Source organism: Aspergillus pseudonomiae (genome assembly GCF_009193645.1).
Source record: "Aspergillus pseudonomiae strain CBS 119388 unplaced genomic scaffold BDV37scaffold_45, whole genome shotgun sequence".
NCBI lineage: Eukaryota > Fungi > Ascomycota > Eurotiomycetes > Eurotiales > Aspergillaceae > Aspergillus > Aspergillus pseudonomiae.
Genome location: NW_022476037.1, coordinates 206,412 through 224,020, shown reverse-complemented (window position 1 = coordinate 224,020; position 17,609 = coordinate 206,412). Strand labels below are relative to the sequence as shown.

General features: G+C 48.1%; 7 protein-coding genes across 7 annotated transcripts; 5 read left to right on the top strand and 2 right to left on the bottom strand.

Annotated features, from left to right (window-relative positions):
- The first annotated feature begins 682 nt into the window (after positions 1 to 682).
- Positions 683 to 1,628, top strand: BDV37DRAFT_251607 (thioredoxin family protein). The gene is made up of 3 exons (XM_032082329.1): positions 683 to 747; positions 801 to 876; positions 936 to 1,628. The coding sequence occupies exons 1-3, from the start codon at positions 705 to 707 to the stop codon at positions 1,228 to 1,230; spliced, it is 414 nt and encodes a 137-aa protein (XP_031940282.1). The 5' UTR covers positions 683 to 704; the 3' UTR covers positions 1,231 to 1,628.
- A 569-nt stretch (positions 1,629 to 2,197) lies between these two features.
- BDV37DRAFT_284289 (ankyrin repeat-containing domain protein) lies at positions 2,198 to 4,812 on the top strand (the record flags this gene model as incomplete). The annotated part of the gene is made up of 3 exons (XM_032087473.1): positions 2,198 to 2,302; positions 2,371 to 4,435; positions 4,487 to 4,812. The coding sequence occupies 3 exons, from the start codon at positions 2,198 to 2,200 to the stop codon at positions 4,810 to 4,812; spliced, it is 2,496 nt and encodes an 831-aa protein (XP_031940281.1).
- Positions 4,813 to 4,880: 68 nt separating this feature from the next.
- Positions 4,881 to 6,970, bottom strand: BDV37DRAFT_284288 (terpene cyclase/mutase family protein; the record flags this gene model as incomplete). The annotated part of the gene is made up of 2 exons (XM_032087472.1): positions 4,881 to 5,613; positions 5,703 to 6,970. The coding sequence occupies 2 exons, from the start codon at positions 6,968 to 6,970 to the stop codon at positions 4,881 to 4,883; spliced, it is 2,001 nt and encodes a 666-aa protein (XP_031940280.1).
- Positions 6,971 to 8,636: 1,666 nt separating this feature from the next.
- On the top strand, positions 8,637 to 10,292 carry BDV37DRAFT_272508 (MDR family MFS transporter; the record flags this gene model as incomplete). The annotated part of the gene is made up of 1 exon (XM_032084877.1): positions 8,637 to 10,292. One exon carries the CDS (start codon positions 8,637 to 8,639, stop codon positions 10,290 to 10,292), a length of 1,656 nt encoding a protein of 551 aa, XP_031940279.1.
- Positions 10,293 to 11,221: 929 nt separating this feature from the next.
- On the top strand, positions 11,222 to 12,615 carry BDV37DRAFT_251604 (S-adenosyl-L-methionine-dependent methyltransferase). The gene has a single exon (XM_032082328.1). It carries the CDS (start codon positions 11,275 to 11,277, stop codon positions 12,373 to 12,375), a length of 1,101 nt encoding a protein of 366 aa, XP_031940278.1. The 5' UTR covers positions 11,222 to 11,274; the 3' UTR covers positions 12,376 to 12,615.
- Positions 12,616 to 13,487: 872 nt separating this feature from the next.
- Positions 13,488 to 15,593, top strand: BDV37DRAFT_284285 (Zn(II)2Cys6 transcription factor; the record flags this gene model as incomplete). Its single annotated transcript, XM_032087471.1, has 4 exons — positions 13,488 to 13,525; positions 13,573 to 13,757; positions 13,826 to 14,697; positions 14,754 to 15,593. 4 exons carry the CDS (start codon positions 13,488 to 13,490, stop codon positions 15,591 to 15,593), a joined length of 1,935 nt encoding a protein of 644 aa, XP_031940277.1.
- A 224-nt stretch (positions 15,594 to 15,817) lies between these two features.
- Positions 15,818 to 16,764, bottom strand: BDV37DRAFT_284284 (uncharacterized protein; the record flags this gene model as incomplete). Its single annotated transcript, XM_032087470.1, has 3 exons — positions 15,818 to 16,132; positions 16,196 to 16,617; positions 16,680 to 16,764. 3 exons carry the CDS (start codon positions 16,762 to 16,764, stop codon positions 15,818 to 15,820), a joined length of 822 nt encoding a protein of 273 aa, XP_031940276.1.
- Between the last annotated feature and the right edge of the window lie 845 nt (positions 16,765 to 17,609).

Sequence of the window (17,609 nt, the reverse complement as noted above, 5' to 3'; positions counted from 1 at the left end):
TACAGAATATTTTGTAAAAGATTTTACTGAGATTTGTGAGGGGATTTACAGTGTCAGGGCCGGATTTTCGCGGGGATGTCGAGCGGTGGAAGCAGTAACCTGTACAATGAAGGTATTAATGATAAGATTGGGAGTGTTTGGTGTTTTTCTGCGCGATGAAGGATGTCTGGGGTGGTTCAGCTGGGCGAACAAGGTACCAGTGAATCCTCGGAATGCTTTCTTGACTGAGTTTCCAACTATTGCGACTTCTTTTTAACCGGGGCAACGCCATATAACGGACTGAGAGGGTAGCTCGTAAATGGTACGATATTAAGTCACAGGAAGTAGGTTTGACGAGCATTGGGGGGTTGCTAATGCTTGGTGATTTGTGCATCTCATGGGAGGTAGGAGAGAAGCGGATCGGATACATTGTATTATCAGCTACACCATTTTTCAATTGAAAGCGGATATCAGCACAACAATACCCCGGACTTGATTGTTCCTACAAATCCTCCCAAAGAAATCTTAAAGCATTCTAGGACTTCATTACCCCAATCAAGGAGACGTAGGGCGTTGATTAAACATGATCAAAACCTGAGGCGACAACTTCCTAATTGGACCTAGCGTCGCACATGGATCCTGACTGCTGAAACGCCAATCAGAAGTGATGGAAAGGAACGTCACTTCATCCTCCACCAATACAGTTGGGTCAGCCGTTCACAAAAATGGAGCTGAAATACATCCTTCTCTTCACAGCCATCTATATCGGTAAGACCTCACCTGATATGCTATCCCGAACTAGATCTTGCTGACCAGTTTAGTTTTCCGCGTTCTCAAGAGCCGTGCCTCTGACCCCGCTGCCACCATGCCCCACGGAAAAGTCGTCGAGGTTGACAAGTACGCGACACCCCTCATGCGATGTCAACTATACAACTACTAACCCCCATCCTCTTTAGCCCTGTCATCTTCAAAGCCCTCACCTCCTCCGGTCCCGTCGTCGTCGACTTCTTCGCAACCTGGTGCGGTCCCTGCAAGGCCGTTGCCCCCGTCGTTGGAAAGCTCAGCGAAACCTACGCCAACGTGCGCTTCATCCAAGTGGACGTCGATAAGAACCGCCAGGTCGCGCAAGATATGAACGTGCGAGCCATGCCGACGTTCATTGTGTTCAAGGACGGCCAGCCATACGGAGACCCCATTGTGGGCGGTGACATGAAGGCCCTGGAGGCTAGAATCAAGGAAGTCGCGGCATAGATGTTACACTGGGAGATGGGATCAGGACAACGCTGATAGATGGGCAGATCCTGTGCTGGAGGAAATCGCAATGATTACGAACAGTTGATCCACCAATGTACCGTATAGAGTCCCGTGCCATGGAGAGTTGTAAATATACCCGTTCGGTCATGTTCAGCCTGCACGCTACTCTGTTGTAGCTAGCGTGTTTTTTTACCCACATTAGCTCCTGATCCTTACTATATGACTCCTTACTACCCCTTCGACTGGTATGTATGGCCATAGGGTGTGGAGAACAGGACTTCACGTCCGCTAAACCGTCCCTAACCCACCTGTGTACACGATGAAGTGCCCGGCGAAGTGGTGCACCCGAAATCACAAATGTAATATAGCCCTGGATTTGGTTTATCTTCCTTCCCCGACACAGTACCCTATGCAATAGTTGTTAAAGAATACAAGGTAATATAGACACGCAGATCGTGAATGAAATGACAATACACGTAACTCACTTGCCGGGGACGTCGTGCGGAAATAACATATTATACCCAGTTTCATATTGCTCGACAAAGAGAGGCCGAGGGAATGTTCTGACTGTCGGCTGTGCCGCACCGCCTGTAAGATACGGATCGATAGAGTTTTACAGGTAAGTGGAGCTGATCTCTCAGCTGCAGATTCAATGCTGCCCGGGTGACGTTGGCATGGATGTATATACTTCGGCATGAGTAGGTGACTCCTAGTAGCAGTCGCCGGGACCCATATGCAGGCTGCGCCCAAAATGAAGTGGGGCCACGGAGATCATCCCCGCTATTCTTGTTGGTGACGGTGTATCATGCAGATAGTTAGCCGTAAGCAGCCTTAATATTCCTTCATTCCCGCACGTTTGTCCTAAGCTAGACAATATCTCTCTTGAAAGCGAGTTTGTTCACATTTACCTATGGCGAGTTTAGTGGATCTCCCCACGGAATTACTTCTTAAAATATGTCAGGCCATGAATGATTTTGACGATGTCTTACGCCTGAGAAGATGCTGTCGTCGCATGCACGAAATAGTCAATGTACAGGAATATCGCAGTACCATTTTAGCGGCAATCCTGGTAGGCATTTGCGTTTATGCACATCCCACTGGGCGTCAGGGTATTATTTGCTGGCTGACCAATAAAAGAACAATCTCGATGCCACTTGGTTTTCGACCGTGGATGCTATTGAGGCTATAGCGAAGCAAATCCCGAATCATAACCAAAATATTCATGATGCAGTCTTGAGATGGCAAAGCCTGAAAGCCCTACAACAAGCAGAGAGCACTTTTGAACCATTCGAAGAGGATTATGAAGAATTAGTAGAAGCGCTGAGAAACGACGACGCCAATTACTACGGCCTGCCGCTGATATGGGCAGCATCAAGGGGAATTGAACCATTGGTCCTGATGATGCTCAACGAGGTTGAGGATGTGAATGCAATCGGTGACGTTGAGGGAACACCCCTGGGGCTTGCAGCAAAAAACGGTCACCAACGAGTTGTGCGAATGCTGCTGGATAAGGGAGTCCAACCGGAACAAAAAGACCAATTGATTCGCATGACCCCTTTGGCGTGGGCTGTTCTCTATGGCCATGCTGACATAGTAGACCTTCTACTAGACAGGGGTGCCGATATAGAATCAAGAGATCGGGGTGGAATGACTCCCTTGTGCTTCGCGGCGCACAACGGGAATGTGATGCTGGTAAAGAAGTTATTGGAGAATGGCGCGCAAGCTATGACCAGGATATCAAACGGCCAAACCCCGCTTCATATTGCAGCGAGCCGACGCAACGAGGAAGCTCTCTCCATTTTGCTAGAGCATTGCTCGTTCCACGACTGTCAGGAAATACTTACTAGTCGTGACGAGGACTATGGGGCCACACTTCTGCATGAGATTTGCGGAGCGAGCTGTAACGTCAGCTTCGTGAGGCATTTGCTGGCTGAGGGAGTTCAGCCATGTGTTTTCGATTCCAGAGGGACAAGTCCATTGACGAGGGCCTTGCGCAACGATGTTCCTCCCCCCGTGACTGAAGATGAAGATGAACTGTTCGAGAAAGTTAGGCTACTGTCTAAGGATGCTGCTGTGATTTTAACCCCGACAGACCGATACGAGAAGACCTCACTGCACCTGGCTGCCGAACGGCCAGACCCCAGGATAATGATCTGGCTTCTGGAACACCAAGGACGCTCTGGTTTAAATCAACCGGACGCTTTTGGCAACACCCCTCTGCTCGTGGCACTGCGTAAGAACAACACAAAAGTGATTGAGAGTCTTCTGAGCTTGCCAGATATCGATCTGAATTGCCGGCAATACGATGGGCAAACAGTACTTCATATGGCTGCCCAGAGGTGCACGCCAATCGAGATATCGAGCCTGCTGAGACTGAATCCGGCTTTGTTGAATGCCGTTGACGAGGATGGCAGAACACCCCTGTTAGAGGCTTTTCGGGCTCGTCAACTGGAGAACTGTGAGTATTTATTGAAAAATAATGCCGACATCAGCATTGCAGACAACTTTGGCCAGGATCCTCTTCGTTGGGCCACACAGGAGACGAAGGAGATTAAATTCTATGAGCTTCTGATGGACAGGGACCTTGTTTCCCTTGACCACCAAGGAAACACTCTTCTCCATAATGCAGTTCGCGGACATTCAATTCAGAGAGTTACCAATCTCTTGGTGTCTCCTGATATCAACTTGCGCAACCAAAACGAGCTTGGAGATACCGCATTGCATACCGCTGTACAGAATGGAACTCATGCAAAAACAGAGGAAATCATCCAAGTGCTTTTACAAGCTGATAAAATATTCACTCTCGCCCGCATCCCTAACAATAGCGGTAAAACTGCTCTGGATTTAGCACTTGAGAGAGGAAGAGAAGACAGCATTGAAATTCTTGTGCAACCCAGATGGAATTCCACAGCTGGACTCGAATGGGATTCAGAGTCTATTTGGATCCAGAAATGGTCCGATCAGCCCTGGTACTCAGATCTACTCCGCATCATTGGCGCAGCAAGATTCGACCTTGCAGCCCAAACGCAGCTGCTGGTTGATCAATGCGGCGGCCCGCCTTTGACTATCTCCAGGAAAGATCCACAAATGTTCGAGTGGAGAAAGTTCGTAGATGTGCCGCCATACCTTTCTGTCCCAATCCCCCCAGGTCATCCTTCTCCTGTTCGGCGGCTCGTCTTCACTATGGTATCCTATGATCAAGGTAATGTCTCCATGTTTCAGACACGCCAATATATGGCTAACATGTCCGTAGGATTAAGCGATCGGAATCCCGTATTTGAAAGACTTGAGGGCAACTACTGTGGCTCCAGGACATGGTTTGAAGTTTGTATTAGTAAATCGTCCCAGGCCGATCAGGTAATCTCAAGCCGGGAGGTCCAACGCAATATCTACAACAGTTCTCAGCCTAGGCAACACACAGTGATCTGGGATGTTCGAGATCCAACTCCAGGACTCAAAGAATGGCTTCGCAGTGTTGAGGGAGGGGACATTCTCCATATTAATCCTATGGCTTCTCACTGCGAATGGTGGAATTGTGTCCAGGAGGTCACTGTTACGGTTTTCTATGAGAGGTCCTAAGGTCTTTACTATTTAGCAAATCTCGCAGAATTTCTATCCTCGCTTCTCTTTCAAATATCCATCCCAAGTTATTTAGATGTAGGATCTTCCACTGTACTATCCAGATCTTCCAATGGTCGATACCCGGAGAGACTCGTGTATCGGCCCAGGGCCATCATGGGAAAGTATTGAGAGTAGAGGGTATAGCAAAGGAAGAAATGGTTCGGAAAGCCGGTACCTGTGTAGTGGTCCTCCTTCCATGACCCAGAGAGCTCTCCCTCTTTGATCTGTGTCCGTGAAAGGTATTGAATGCCTCGAGTGATTGATGGATCTGTAGGGGGTAGATACGCAAGTAGGCCCATCAATGCCCAGGCCGTCTGCAATGCTGTGGATGGCCCATTGGCACCCAGGCTAGGGTCATAGTATGTTTCGAGGCGCTCGCCCCATCCACCATCGGAATTTTGCACTCTTTTGAGCCAGTCCAAGGCAGCGTGAGTATCAGCTTTGTGCCTCTTCTCCATGATGGGATACGTATCATCCCAACCGTCTAGGTGGTAAACCAAACCGCAAAGTACCGTACTAGTTCCATAAATGTAGTTCGAGCCCCAGCGACCGAACCATGGCCCGTTAGACTCTTGTTCCCTGGACAAGAAGTCGATTGCCCGGTCAGTGGCAAAGGCCATTCTATCGATGAATTCATTGGGAATCGGGTTTTTCGCAGTTTTGGATAGTGCGGTGCCCCGTTTTACTAACAGACCAAAGCATTCCAGGACACGTCCGGTCACGTCCGCTGTGGATGGGTCGCAGAAACTCTCCATGTCACTGAAGGGGATTTTGTTCAGGAATAAATAGTTGTTCTCACGATCGAATGCTGCCCATCCACCATCCTTGTTTTGTAGTCCTCGACCCACTTGACTGCGCATAGTATGGGATCTAGGTCCAACAGGTTTGGATCCTGCTTCACCAGTGCTAAGATCGCCGCGGCAGTGTCATCGACATCCGGATACCACGAGTTGAAGTACTCGAAGCTGAATCCCCCGGCTGAAACATTTCGATTATACACTCTCCAGTCGCCTTCAGGTCCTAGCTGTTGACGGGCCTTAAGGTACTGTGATGACCTTGTAACGATTGAGCTTGTAGCCAGTAGACTGGAGTCAATAAGACCAATGGTCATGAGAATGGTATCCCAGATCGGCGAGATACAGCCTTGTATTCTCAAGCCAGTGCTGTCTCTCCAGGCGTAGGTGTTTTGGAGAGCATCAATGCCTCGGCGTACAGGACTAGTCTCGAGACCATGTCCCTCAAGCGTAAGTGCAAACAATGCAGCATGCAAAGGAGGAAAGATGCCTCCGATATCGCCTTCAGGCTCCTGACGCTCCAGTATCCAAGCCACACATTGTCGAAGTGCAACCTTTCTTAGAGGGAACCACCGCAAACCGCCTAAAGCTTGCAGAACATTGTCGACCAGTGTAAATCCAAGCGCCGTAAGATCATGCCACAATGACCATATAGAAGGGGCATATGGGACCATCTTGTCTGCCGGGTTGATCCAGAGTTCATCCAAGTAATCATTCGACGAGGACTTTCCATTTGGCAAAGCGTATATTGGACAATGATGTCGAATAACGAGCATTGGTATGACGGTCGCTCTCGCCCAGCTTGCCAGCCGATAGATGCCGAAGGGGGCGGCATCAGGAAGCAAGATCAGCTCGGCTGGCAACTCGGGCACTGCAGACCAAGGGAAAAGCCCAAAGCAAGCGAAGAACATCCGAGTAAAGACGCGCACCTTCGCTATGCCACCCTTCGAGAGGATGAACTCCCGTGCGGGACGCATCGATTCGTGATTTCGGTCAAGACCCAACAGACACAACGCGAAGTATGCTTCTGAGGTGGTGGAAACATCTCCTGGGTAATCATATGCAAGGCTCCACGAACCGTCCTTGTTTTGCTCGGAAAGGAAATACTTGACGAGATCATCCCGGTCTGACTCGATGCTGAAGCCTAGGGCTTGTGCGAGGAAAACATATTCTGCAGTAATAGTGGCATTGGACTTCATTTCACCATACCAGTGGCCATCCTCCCGCATCTGGCGCAAGGCATAAGCACCAGCACGCTTGGTGGCATGGCAAGCCTCCATGTGTAAGTGTGTAGATGTGGTGGCCCCAGGCAAGGATTCCATGGTATTCAGGAAAGGTAGAAGATGGATTAGGACAATTATGTGGGCGACTGATAAAATAGGTTGACATCAAGACGGTATTTAGCTTCTGGTATTTCCTTAGCCCAGCCTCCCGGGATGGCAGTCGTGGCTAATAGAGAATCCACCGGGAATAATATTCTGATCTGACCACCTTCCATGCCTCAATGACAGGAACACTATCATCAAATGAGATCGGACCCTTGCAGTCGATGAAAGTCTAACGTGCGTAATAAAAGCTTTGTAATGCAGGGGAAATATACCCTTTTCCATACTCGGTGCTAGAGACATGACGCATGTAGGTAAGGAATGAAAAATGTTTTAATGAGATCAACATAAGGTACACTGAAGACAGTAAAACTCTTGCAGGAAACAGTCATTATTGGTTCTCCACTCATCAAGACCATCCACTCGCGCTCATTGCATTTTAACCTTTAAGGAAGGTCTCTGAAAGGCGACGTTATTTACGTTGAATTTAGGTAAACCTTGGATAATCATGAACTGGAATACCCCCAGACACCGAGACAGGCAAGCACCTGTCGTGCAGAATGAATCAGCACCCTGCAAAGTATCCTTTCCTCAAGTGATGGGTAGTCAGTGATCCTATAAAACTAGAATATGTCTATGGTCTATGTGTGGGTCGTAATATGTGATTCGTCATGCAGCATAGGAAACATTTTCCGACACCGGAATCCGACCTTTCTCCGACACTGATTCTGAGCAATCTTTGTGATATCACACCACTTGAGTTGGTTCAGGTCCTGTGACACTGCATACCAATAGCGCTCGATGCAAGTCTACTTGGGGCTGAAGAATTCCTCTAGCCCACATATCGGCAAATCTCTAGGCATGCAGGTATTCCTGCTCGTGTAGGTCTGCGCTTCTGGAAACAATCACTCAATTATCGAGATCAGTACCGGTAGCTGCTAGTTGGTACATACAATAAGCCAAGGCCGAGTTTTTCTTTTTTTTTTTTTTTTTTGTTTTATGTACCTCAGCCCTTTGAGAAGATCAAACTTTGGCCTTCTCGGGAAGTGTCGACCATTAGTCTCACATACCAGAAAACCCAACTTCCAGGGGCAGGTGGATCCAGAATGCTTGAGCAAATTGATTCTGCTGAAGACAACAGTACGTAAACCCCTTTTAACATCGCTGGAAAAACCTTAAAGGAGCTGCTTACCGAAATATCTAGTAGGGAAGAGCCAACGGTGATCATGGATATATTCCTCATACCGACCAAGAAAGAAACAAATATTCCCAAATAAGGCGACGAGTCGTAGTTATAGGAAAGGATCACCTGTGCATTCAGTGGGTCTAATTAGCCACATGAGATGTAGATCCCATTTACTAGTGTTATCGGTATTAATATTTCAATTGTTTGTTTTACAAAGTCCTTTTTGGCGTAGCTTGTTGACCCAGAGGAATTACTTGCTCGAAGAAACGGTGTCCCAGACGGAGTATCGCGTAGCATAATATATCGCGGAGCGCACTACACTAGAATACTCGGCTGATAGGGCTACAAATCCTCTCATTAAACACAGAGTGATGTTAAAGACCACCCCAGCTCATACTCTACGCTTCAGTCTTTCTTTTATATATCGCTTCCCTGCTGCGACTGCTCAACCTTGCAACTTCAGGGCGTGACTACGAGATGTTTTCGAGTCCAAACGATCCGAAGGTGTCAAGACCACCTACTACAGCAACGTCGCGAGGTGAAAGCGACTGTCCACTACACGAAAACAAAGAGCTCAACCATACAAATCCTGACTCATCTTCTGGACCAGTGGAGCAATACATAGATGGGCTGCTGCTGCATGTGATTGTGCTTTGCCTAGCCTTGGCCATGTTCCTCGTTTCTCTAGACACGACTATTATCTCAACCGCCATTCCTCTTATAACTGACGAGTTCAACTCTACTGCTGATGTTGGGTGGTATGGGGCTGCATTTCTTCTCGGCAGTGCCGTAACTCAGGCGCCATGGGGGAAATTATATGGATATTTCAATATCAAATGGACCTACCTCCTCAGCCTGCTCACATTCGAGCTCGGTTCTCTGTTATGTGCCCTCTCCCACAACTCGCCAACACTTATTATCGGCAGGGCCATCGCAGGGGTAGGCGGATCAGGTATTGGTTCAGGGATCTATACTATCATCGGGGTTTGCGTCCCACCAAGGAGGCGTCCCATGCTGATTGGCATAACCGGTTTGGCATTCTTACTCGCTAGCTTTGCTGGTCCCGTTATCGGTGGGGAGTTTGCTAGTCACGTATCCTGGAGATGGTGCTTTTGGATTAACCTACCTATTGGGGGGGCCACGTTTGCCGTCATCCTCTGCTTTTTCCGCACACCCTCTGTCCCCATGAACAAGAAAGCGTCATGGAAAGAAATCATCTTCCAACTCGATATACTTGGCATGGTTACATTAACAGGTGCATTACTTTGTTTTCTTCTCGGTCTTGAATGGGGGATCAGCAAGACCTGGCATAACCCAGATGCTATTGGGTGTCTGCTTGGGTTTCCTCTTCTCATGGGTCTGTTCATCGCGAATGAGTTCTTCTGGAATGATCGAGCTATGATTCCCCGTAGATTACTTTTAAAACGAGAAGTGACTATTAATCTCGCCTTCATTTTCCTTGTGGCGGGCGCATTTTTCACTCTTCTGTACTATATGCCCATTTATTTCCAGGCAGTCAAGGGCAACTCAGCTGAGGAGTCGGGGATACGCACCCTACCACTGATCGTATCGGCCGGCGTCATGGCAGTAATTGGAGCAATAGGGCTCGGGATTACAGGTTATCCTACACCGTTTCTATTAGCAGGTGGGATACTTATCAGCGTGGGAGCCGGCTTGCTATACACGCTGGATCTCCAGTCACCGCCGAGACTCTGGATCCTGTACCAGATTCTGGCCGGGCTCGGGATTGGAATTTCACTTCAGGTGCCGATTATCATGAATCAGGCCAGCGTGGATGCCCTGGACATGTCAACCATGACGTCCATGACCTTGTTCTTTAAGTGTCTGGGGGCCTCGATCTTTATGCAAACCGGACAGACCATATTTCTCGACAAGGTCAAGCGGAACTTGGAAATGACATCCGTTGCCGATGTGAATCCGAACCAGTTACTTGCAGGGGGTCTTTTGACAGGTCAAAATCTAGATTCAGAGTCACGTCTTGCAATTGGAGCTGCATATGTTGAGGGGTTGAAATACGTGTTTGTGCTGGTAGTAGCACTCTCGGGTCTGGCCACTCTACTTGCACTCCTTGTGGGTCGATACAAGATGGATACTGCACGGCTGCGGCTGTGAAGGGTCAATGTATTATAGTTATACACTAATTGAGTTTGTACATTGCTGTGCCTATACTCTGCTTGCGATAGGAGCTCCCCGTAGTCGTTCAGAAATCGATTATATGATATACCCCCGTCACTAGGTAGGCTATCAACCGCGAGGGATGGGTACGAATCTACATCTGCTCGTACTTGCAGCTTTAGTGACCCCAGTTCATCTTCCAGCATTGAAGTACTCATAATTGACACGCTACATATGACCCTTGGAGGTGACCAGGTTGCCTTTGACTTAACCTTCTTCGGTGTTTGCCGGGTGTGACACAGGAAGGCCTTTTACTAACAAATCTATCATTACTTGACGCCTCACGCAGCCTTTCTACTAGGCATCAATGAGGTTCTTCACCAGAATACTCAGGGGCCATTCTGCCCAAATAATCCTGCTAATAAGGTCTCGCGAAGGAGATCATTACAACCAGCCCGGGCAGCAATCCACCGATGGAACGTGGGTGGAACACTCCAAAACATGGGGTTCATGTGTCTGTCGTAGTTAACTACTCTATATGCATATTAATTCAGATTAGCATTGTGTATTATTTTTCATCTAAAAGCTGAAGTATGCTCTGTATCACAAAATCAAGAGTAAGCAAAGCAGAAAGATGATAGATGGCTCACGTTAGTGATGTGCGGTAAAAACAGCCATACAGTAGCACCCGACATCGCCTTCCATACCGGAAATATAGAGATGCTTCTTTAAACCCTAATGACATGATAGAGTCGTTCGGTATCATCATCTACAGTTTCTTATTCTTTCGATTCCAAGACTTCATCGAGCAAATTCCTCGGCTGCCGAAAAGCCGGTCAGTCGTAGTCATGACTCATACACAATGCTTGCTCTATGTGCCTCCATACTCTCCAGAGTTCAACATAATTGAAGAATTTATTGCTAAGCTTAACCGCCTCATGCGATACGAACCGAGTTTCCCTGAAGAACATACCGACCAATGATTTCAAGCTCCGAAGCTGTCGGTGGAGTATGGAGTTGTGGACCTCCCACGGGAAGGGTACGTAACAAGAACTATTTGTGGCGAGTTAAGTCACCAGCTTCCCACCTCCGACACTGCACTTCCCCGTATTTCACTTCCAAAGTTGTGACACCCCCCCTACATTATATCTGTCCAGGGCTCTTCAAAGCCTCAAGTCAAGTGCGACAGTTGCCTCTTCGCTACGCATCAACCAGACAACCGCCGAAAATGACTGGCCAGGTCAACATCGATCCGAAAGACATCCAAGCCCATCTTTCCAGTTACGAGGGTGACAAGTACGTCGAAGGCTGGGCTGCACTATGGGATAAAGGTGACAGCCTGCCCTGGGACCGGGGGTTTCCCAATCCCGCGTTGGAAGATGTCCTAGTCCAGCGACGTGCAATCATCGGCGGGCCCATTGCCCAGGATGCACAGGGTCGGCTTTACAGACGGAAGGCCCTGGTGCCAGGCTGTGGCAGGGGAGTCGATGTCCTGCTGTTAGCTAGCTTTGGGTACGATGCCTACGGGCTTGAATATAGCGCCAGTGCTGTCGAGGTGTGCAAGAAGGAGGCGAAGGAGCATCACAGTCGGTATCCGGTGCAAGACCAGGCACTTGGTCGCGGCAAAGTCAGCTTTGTTCAGGGTGATTTCTTCGATGATGCCTGGCTGCAGAAAATTGAGGGCTCTGCAAATGGGTTCGACCTTGTCTATGACTACACGTTCTTCTGCGCTTTAAGGCCGGTGCTTCGCCCCAAGTGGGCTCTCCGACACACCCAATTGCTGGCCCCGTCGCCAGCAGGAAAATTGATTTGCCTGGAGTTTCCTCTTCATAAAGACCCCCAGGCTGCGGGGCCGCCATACGGCTTGTCTTCGGAAATGTACATGGCGCACCTAACTCATCCAGGGGAAGAGATCCCCTACGATGACAAGGGTCGTGTCCAGTACGACCCTCAACAGGGCCCGAGCGAAGCCGGACTAGAGAGAGTGGCGTATTGGCAGCCGGAGCGAACGCACAAAGTTGGCCAGGGTGAGAATGGTGTAATTCATGACAGGGTTTCTGTTTGGAGTAGACGTACTTAGACCAGCATGATACGGTCGTCACATATGTATTCATCTACCCTACTTGCTCGCAAGAATGACATGCAAATTACCAGAACAAGATGTATTATGAGCAATGTTCCTCTTCCTAAAAGCGAATGTAAAGCCTCCGAAAAACTTGTCAGGGCCTGCGATAAGCCTATTCTCTTGGTAGGTCTTCATCAATGGCTTCTAATCTAGCTCTATGTTTCTATATATACAACCTGATTGCGTGCATCACTCTCTTCCTCTGCCTCCAAACTAAATAAATAACGAAATAATTGAACAGCATCTATAACCCACATTCTCAGTGTAGAAAGCCAACTTTTTGTCACGTTAAAAAAGAATGAGAAACGATATCTTGTCTCGAAGCCCCATATCCACTTTTTCCTATACGCCAAATTTATTCTTTGGTAACGGCATGCTTGCTGAACTGACGAATGCGCGCCCCGTAAAAATATAACAAATATGGAATAGAGGCCATTGCAGCACTGATGGCGCCGAGGACGGTCAGACTGTAATGGACCCCGTATCGCCAGCTTGCCCAGCTTTCTGACACAATGGCAAGAATCTCCGACGGGCCGCGATGATTGGTTTGAAAGTGGCCCACCATGACCCCGTTGATCTTAAGTTTGAATGTTAATACAGGCAAGAAACATCTACAGTTCTGACTTATCGCAAACGTTCTCCATTCCTCGAGACTATTGTTGCATTTCCAAAAAGCTTTCGTTCATCCTTCTCTTGTAGCCCCCTCTACATTATGCTCGTCAGTATTTTACAAACCCTTTGAGCTGCCACCAGAGCAGTAGACTATACGAGAATAGTCTCCGCGAAACCGGAGACGGAGCAAAATATACTTGTCGCCAGCAGCCCTAACAATGCAAGTGAAAAGATCCTATAGAAAACACTGCACATAGCTGCTCCTAGGGAGATGATGGACTAGAAGCTATAATCTTTTACTCCGTAATACTAGGGCTATATCATGGGCGTGATAAGAAACCCCGCCATTTCCCGATCGGTGACGGACATCACCTGATCTCGGTGAAGGATTCCCTAGGTTCCGGCTCTCTCGACGTAAATCACCTCGTCGTAGCCATACAGAAACCAGAAGTAACATGGCCAAGGGAAAGCACAGACATATCACCTTCTCAGGGTCAGTAGTACACTGTGCGTGGTACGGCATCTACTGACAGTGATCAGGTGTTGGACCTGCAAGGCCCGAAAGGTTAAATGTGACGAGAACCCACTAGGCTGCGCGACCTGCGCACGACTCGGACTAACCTGTGGTGGATATGATATTAAACTGCAGTGGATCTCCTCAGACGCAGGTCGTCGACCCCACAGAAATCTTTCTGCACGGATAGGGAGGAGGCGCATTGGTGCAGGTGAGTTATCAACTCTTGAATTCGTGCCTCGCCTGGTATATGCGTCACAGGCTTAGATGTTAAGTAAGGCTGGACTGGTATCCTTCAATTCAAAACAGACGAAATCGATGAATTTCTTTACAGAGTCAATGAGGAGGCTGAGCGAGGGGTATCGACAACACATGGCCCTTTTTCAGTGTTCCCTGTAGATCGCAACTGTAGCAACCATGGGACATCTCTCGTTTTCTCATCTGAGCAGGCACTACCGCGGGATTCAAATGGTGCAGCTCCCTTAGTGAGCTACTCGAAAGGGACGGAAGGTTGTGAATTAAACTCGGATGGGTCGAACTATCAGACTTCATCGTCACCCTCGAATCTCAGCGTTCTTCCGCGTGATACTTTATCATCACCCTCAAGGAACACACCTACTGAAGATGATGAGCATAGCGAGTCATGTTGCCACTTGCACTTTATTGACGATAATGAAGCATTGAAGGCTGTTTCGTCAGAGGATGAGAACAACGTGGATACGGACATTGTATTAAATGCCACAGTTCCGTTATTACAGCAACCGCAACTGTTTCTGTCGAGCAACTACAAGGCTAACGAGCTCTTTCACCATTATGTCACAAATGTTGCTGAGATATTGCTGCCAGTTTCGCACCCAGAAAATCCCTACCGATCATTGTATGCCCCCGCAGCACTCGAGGGCTCTTTGTACTTCCAGTCTGGCCCTTTCAATGCAGCGCCGAATATTGGGCTCTGCATATTCCATTCACTCATTTCCGCATCCGCCTTCCACCTACATCGGTGCCATGGTTTTAACTCCGAGTATCATCGTCTTGGTATCATGCACCGACAAGTTGCACTACAGTCGCTCCAAATGGTCTTGATGAAAGAGATACCTGTGCTTGACTATAAGACTCTTTTGGTCGCACTTCTTTCTATGGTCACAATTGGAGTGCGTTACCTACCCATCGGTCTAAGGAATATCAGTCATTAATTACATTCAACCAGGTGATGGAAGGAAGTATCATCGATTTCCGTATTCATCTTCAAGGAATATCTAATATTCAAGGTCCTCGCCGCAAATGGCAACAAATCACCGCAGGCACTCGTCAGCTAAACACTCAAAGTGCATTTTTGAATCTTCTTGCCCGCACTACCTCTCCTTGTACTCCATCACCCTGGGATGGAAGCAGACCATCGCGGCACCAGGGACACAGTAGTCTGACCACAACCAATAGCCGCTCCTACTGCTATGAGTTCACATACGGGGTCACAGCTGATATTGCAGCTGCGATCCAGGAAACCACTAGTCTGTACGAGTGCTTAGAATTTTATCGCCAGGCCCAAGAATCCGCCCCGGATGATCTTCTCCAAGCATGTGAAGATCTTGGCAATCGGCTGCTTTCTTGGACCTTGGGCTCCGATAAGATTCCCGCTTTCAACGACAAGCGTGCGAAGGAATTCGATATCTTCAAACACCATTCCCACGCATGGCATGGCGCCGCCATGATATTCTACCTAAATTGTATCCAAGGTGCCAAAGCTCCAGACTTGGTAGATGAGGTTGCCACGGTTGCCTCTCATATGCTCGCTGTTGAAGAAATCAAATCGAGGCGTGTTGCCAACCAGATGGCTCCAGTCACTTGGCCGGCCTTTATAGCATCATGCTGTGCATTTGATCGAGAGCCTTGGGAAACATGGTGGTTGGATGTGCAAAAGTACGGCATAGGGAGTATTCGAAGGCAGTATAGTATTGTGCAGGAAATATGGTCTGAATTGGACACTCACCCATCTGAGGGGTGGTTGCAGATTCTCGATCGACGGAAGATTCAGGTGCTAGCTGTCTGATCTAGTGCCACGAAGACTAAAGTACATGTAAGGCACTGTATATTTCAGAGTTGAACAACGTGCTTATATATTAACCCGGCCAGTCCAGGTCTGTGCCGACATTGCCTCCGACTAAACTCCTATATATATCAACCCACAGCGTATCCCGCGAGGATACTCATATGAGACCAGATCAACAAACTGTTATGGTCAGCAAACCGGATTATATGAAAGAACAATTGGAGCTATGGACACTCACTGCCAATAACACCATTTACAGGGATATCAATGGAGGTCGTATAACTAGCCGCATCGCTCAAGAGGTACACATATGCACCACCGAGCTCCTGTACCTCCGCCAGTCTAGGGAATCCACCATAGTACTTCAGCTGCTGCTCCCAGTCCGGCTGCTGAGGCACCCAATACGTCATCGCAGTCTTTACTAGACCCGGAGAAACACTGTTCACACGAATACCGTACTGGGCCCATTCCATGGCCAGGGTATGGGTCATGTTGCGAATACCCGCTTTTGAGGCACCGTACGGGGTAGAGGGTACTCTCTATTTTGTACATTAGTGATCGGTGCCATAACACAGATCGTGCTCATGCAGGGAATTACTCACCTTATTGGGACGGTACGAAGCCATCGAAGCCGTAAAGACGATGGAGCCCTTAATTCCCAATTTAATGAAGGCACGCGCAGCCGCCCGCGCCGTGTAAAATGCACCGAAAAGATTAACATTAAACAAGTTCTCAATTTCTTCCTTGGTAAAGTCCAGAGCTGCCTTATGGTGTGTACGTCCTGCATTTACTACCATGCCGTGCAGTGCACCTGCTTCTGCAATAATCTTCTCGACAGCCGCCGTGATCGTCTCCTCCTCGGTCACGTTTGCGTTCAATGCGTGAAGCCTGCCCGGATAACGCTGCGAGAGTGCGACAAACTCTTCGCCCGTCTCGCCGATGTCGATCGAGTAGACTCTTTCTGCGCCGTTGGACAGACAACATTCTGCGATTCCAAGACCGATACCCCGGTTTGCACCAGTAACTAAACAAATAGCAACCAGTCAATGAGAGAGATCACGAGGGATTCCAGTGTGGGGTTCCTACTTGCGATCACTTTAGATCCCAGGGTAACCTGTGTCTGGGGTGCGGTGGAGGCCTGAGAGGCGCTGGTAGCTTCTGTAGAGGACATGGTGGTAAGATCTGGCAATGAGATAACAGCGGTACAGAAATGATTGACCCAGTGGCAGTCCTAGTCCAGATACTTATAACAAGCTAGCCTTCCTCTCGACGGAGGCAATGTGAATATACATACAAAGAATCATATGTCATTCAATGCCCCACAAGGATCGAAACCCCGCGTTGATTCTCCGCATACAAAACAAGATCATCTTCTAGGGCCCTCCAGTCCTCGAGACGAGACACTTGTGGGGGTCTGCCAAGAGCGCGCACCGAGACGAGGCATTTTTTTCACAATGCAGAGGCAACTTGTATCATAATATGTGGAGATGTCAGTTTTGTTTTTGATTTCTGTTTGGTTTCTTATATATTCGTAGACTTTTGCCTGTCGTTTTCCTTGAACTCAGTAGCTTTTAGACATACAGCTGCTCCTTCCTGCCCACGACGAATGTGCATCAGGAAGAGTTACGATGTGTTGAAATGAATATTATTACGAAACAGAAGGGCATTTTTTCGGTATGTGCTTGTTGATCTCTCTGTGCCGATGCGATTAAATCAAGAGCCTACATTGTAGGGCAATAATAATACAGATACAGCTCACACAGAACTATGTATCAAGGATGTAATTGTTGCAGTTGTTGTTGGTGTCAAAACATTAAGTAATATAAGAGCTTATTATTAAGAAGAACTGGACTTGAGTCTAAAAGGCCAGGCCTACTGAAGATATATACGTAGTAGTTGAGGAAGTACAAACTAACTGGGACTGGTTACTATTAAAGATAGGTTCCAAGTAGTGATTTGGATTGATCTCAGAAAGCTGAACTAATCTTATAGAAATAAGTATCTGTATGTATCCTG

What these genes read in the sequence shown, in the direction of transcription:
- BDV37DRAFT_251604 (XM_032082328.1), top strand. Translation starts at nt 11,275, where the DNA reads ATGATTTCAAGCTCCGAAGCTGTCGGTGGAGTATGGAGTTGTGGACCT.
- BDV37DRAFT_251607 (XM_032082329.1), top strand. Translation starts at nt 705, where the DNA reads ATGGAGCTGAAATACATCCTTCTCTTCACAGCCATCTATATCG. An exon ending in CTTCACAGCCATCTATATCG is followed by an intron (nt 748 to 800) that starts GTAAGACCTCAC and finishes TGACCAGTTTAG; the next exon opens with TTTTCCGCGTTCTCAAGAGC. An exon ending in AAAGTCGTCGAGGTTGACAA is followed by an intron (nt 877 to 935) that starts GTACGCGACACC and finishes CATCCTCTTTAG; the next exon opens with CCCTGTCATCTTCAAAGCCC.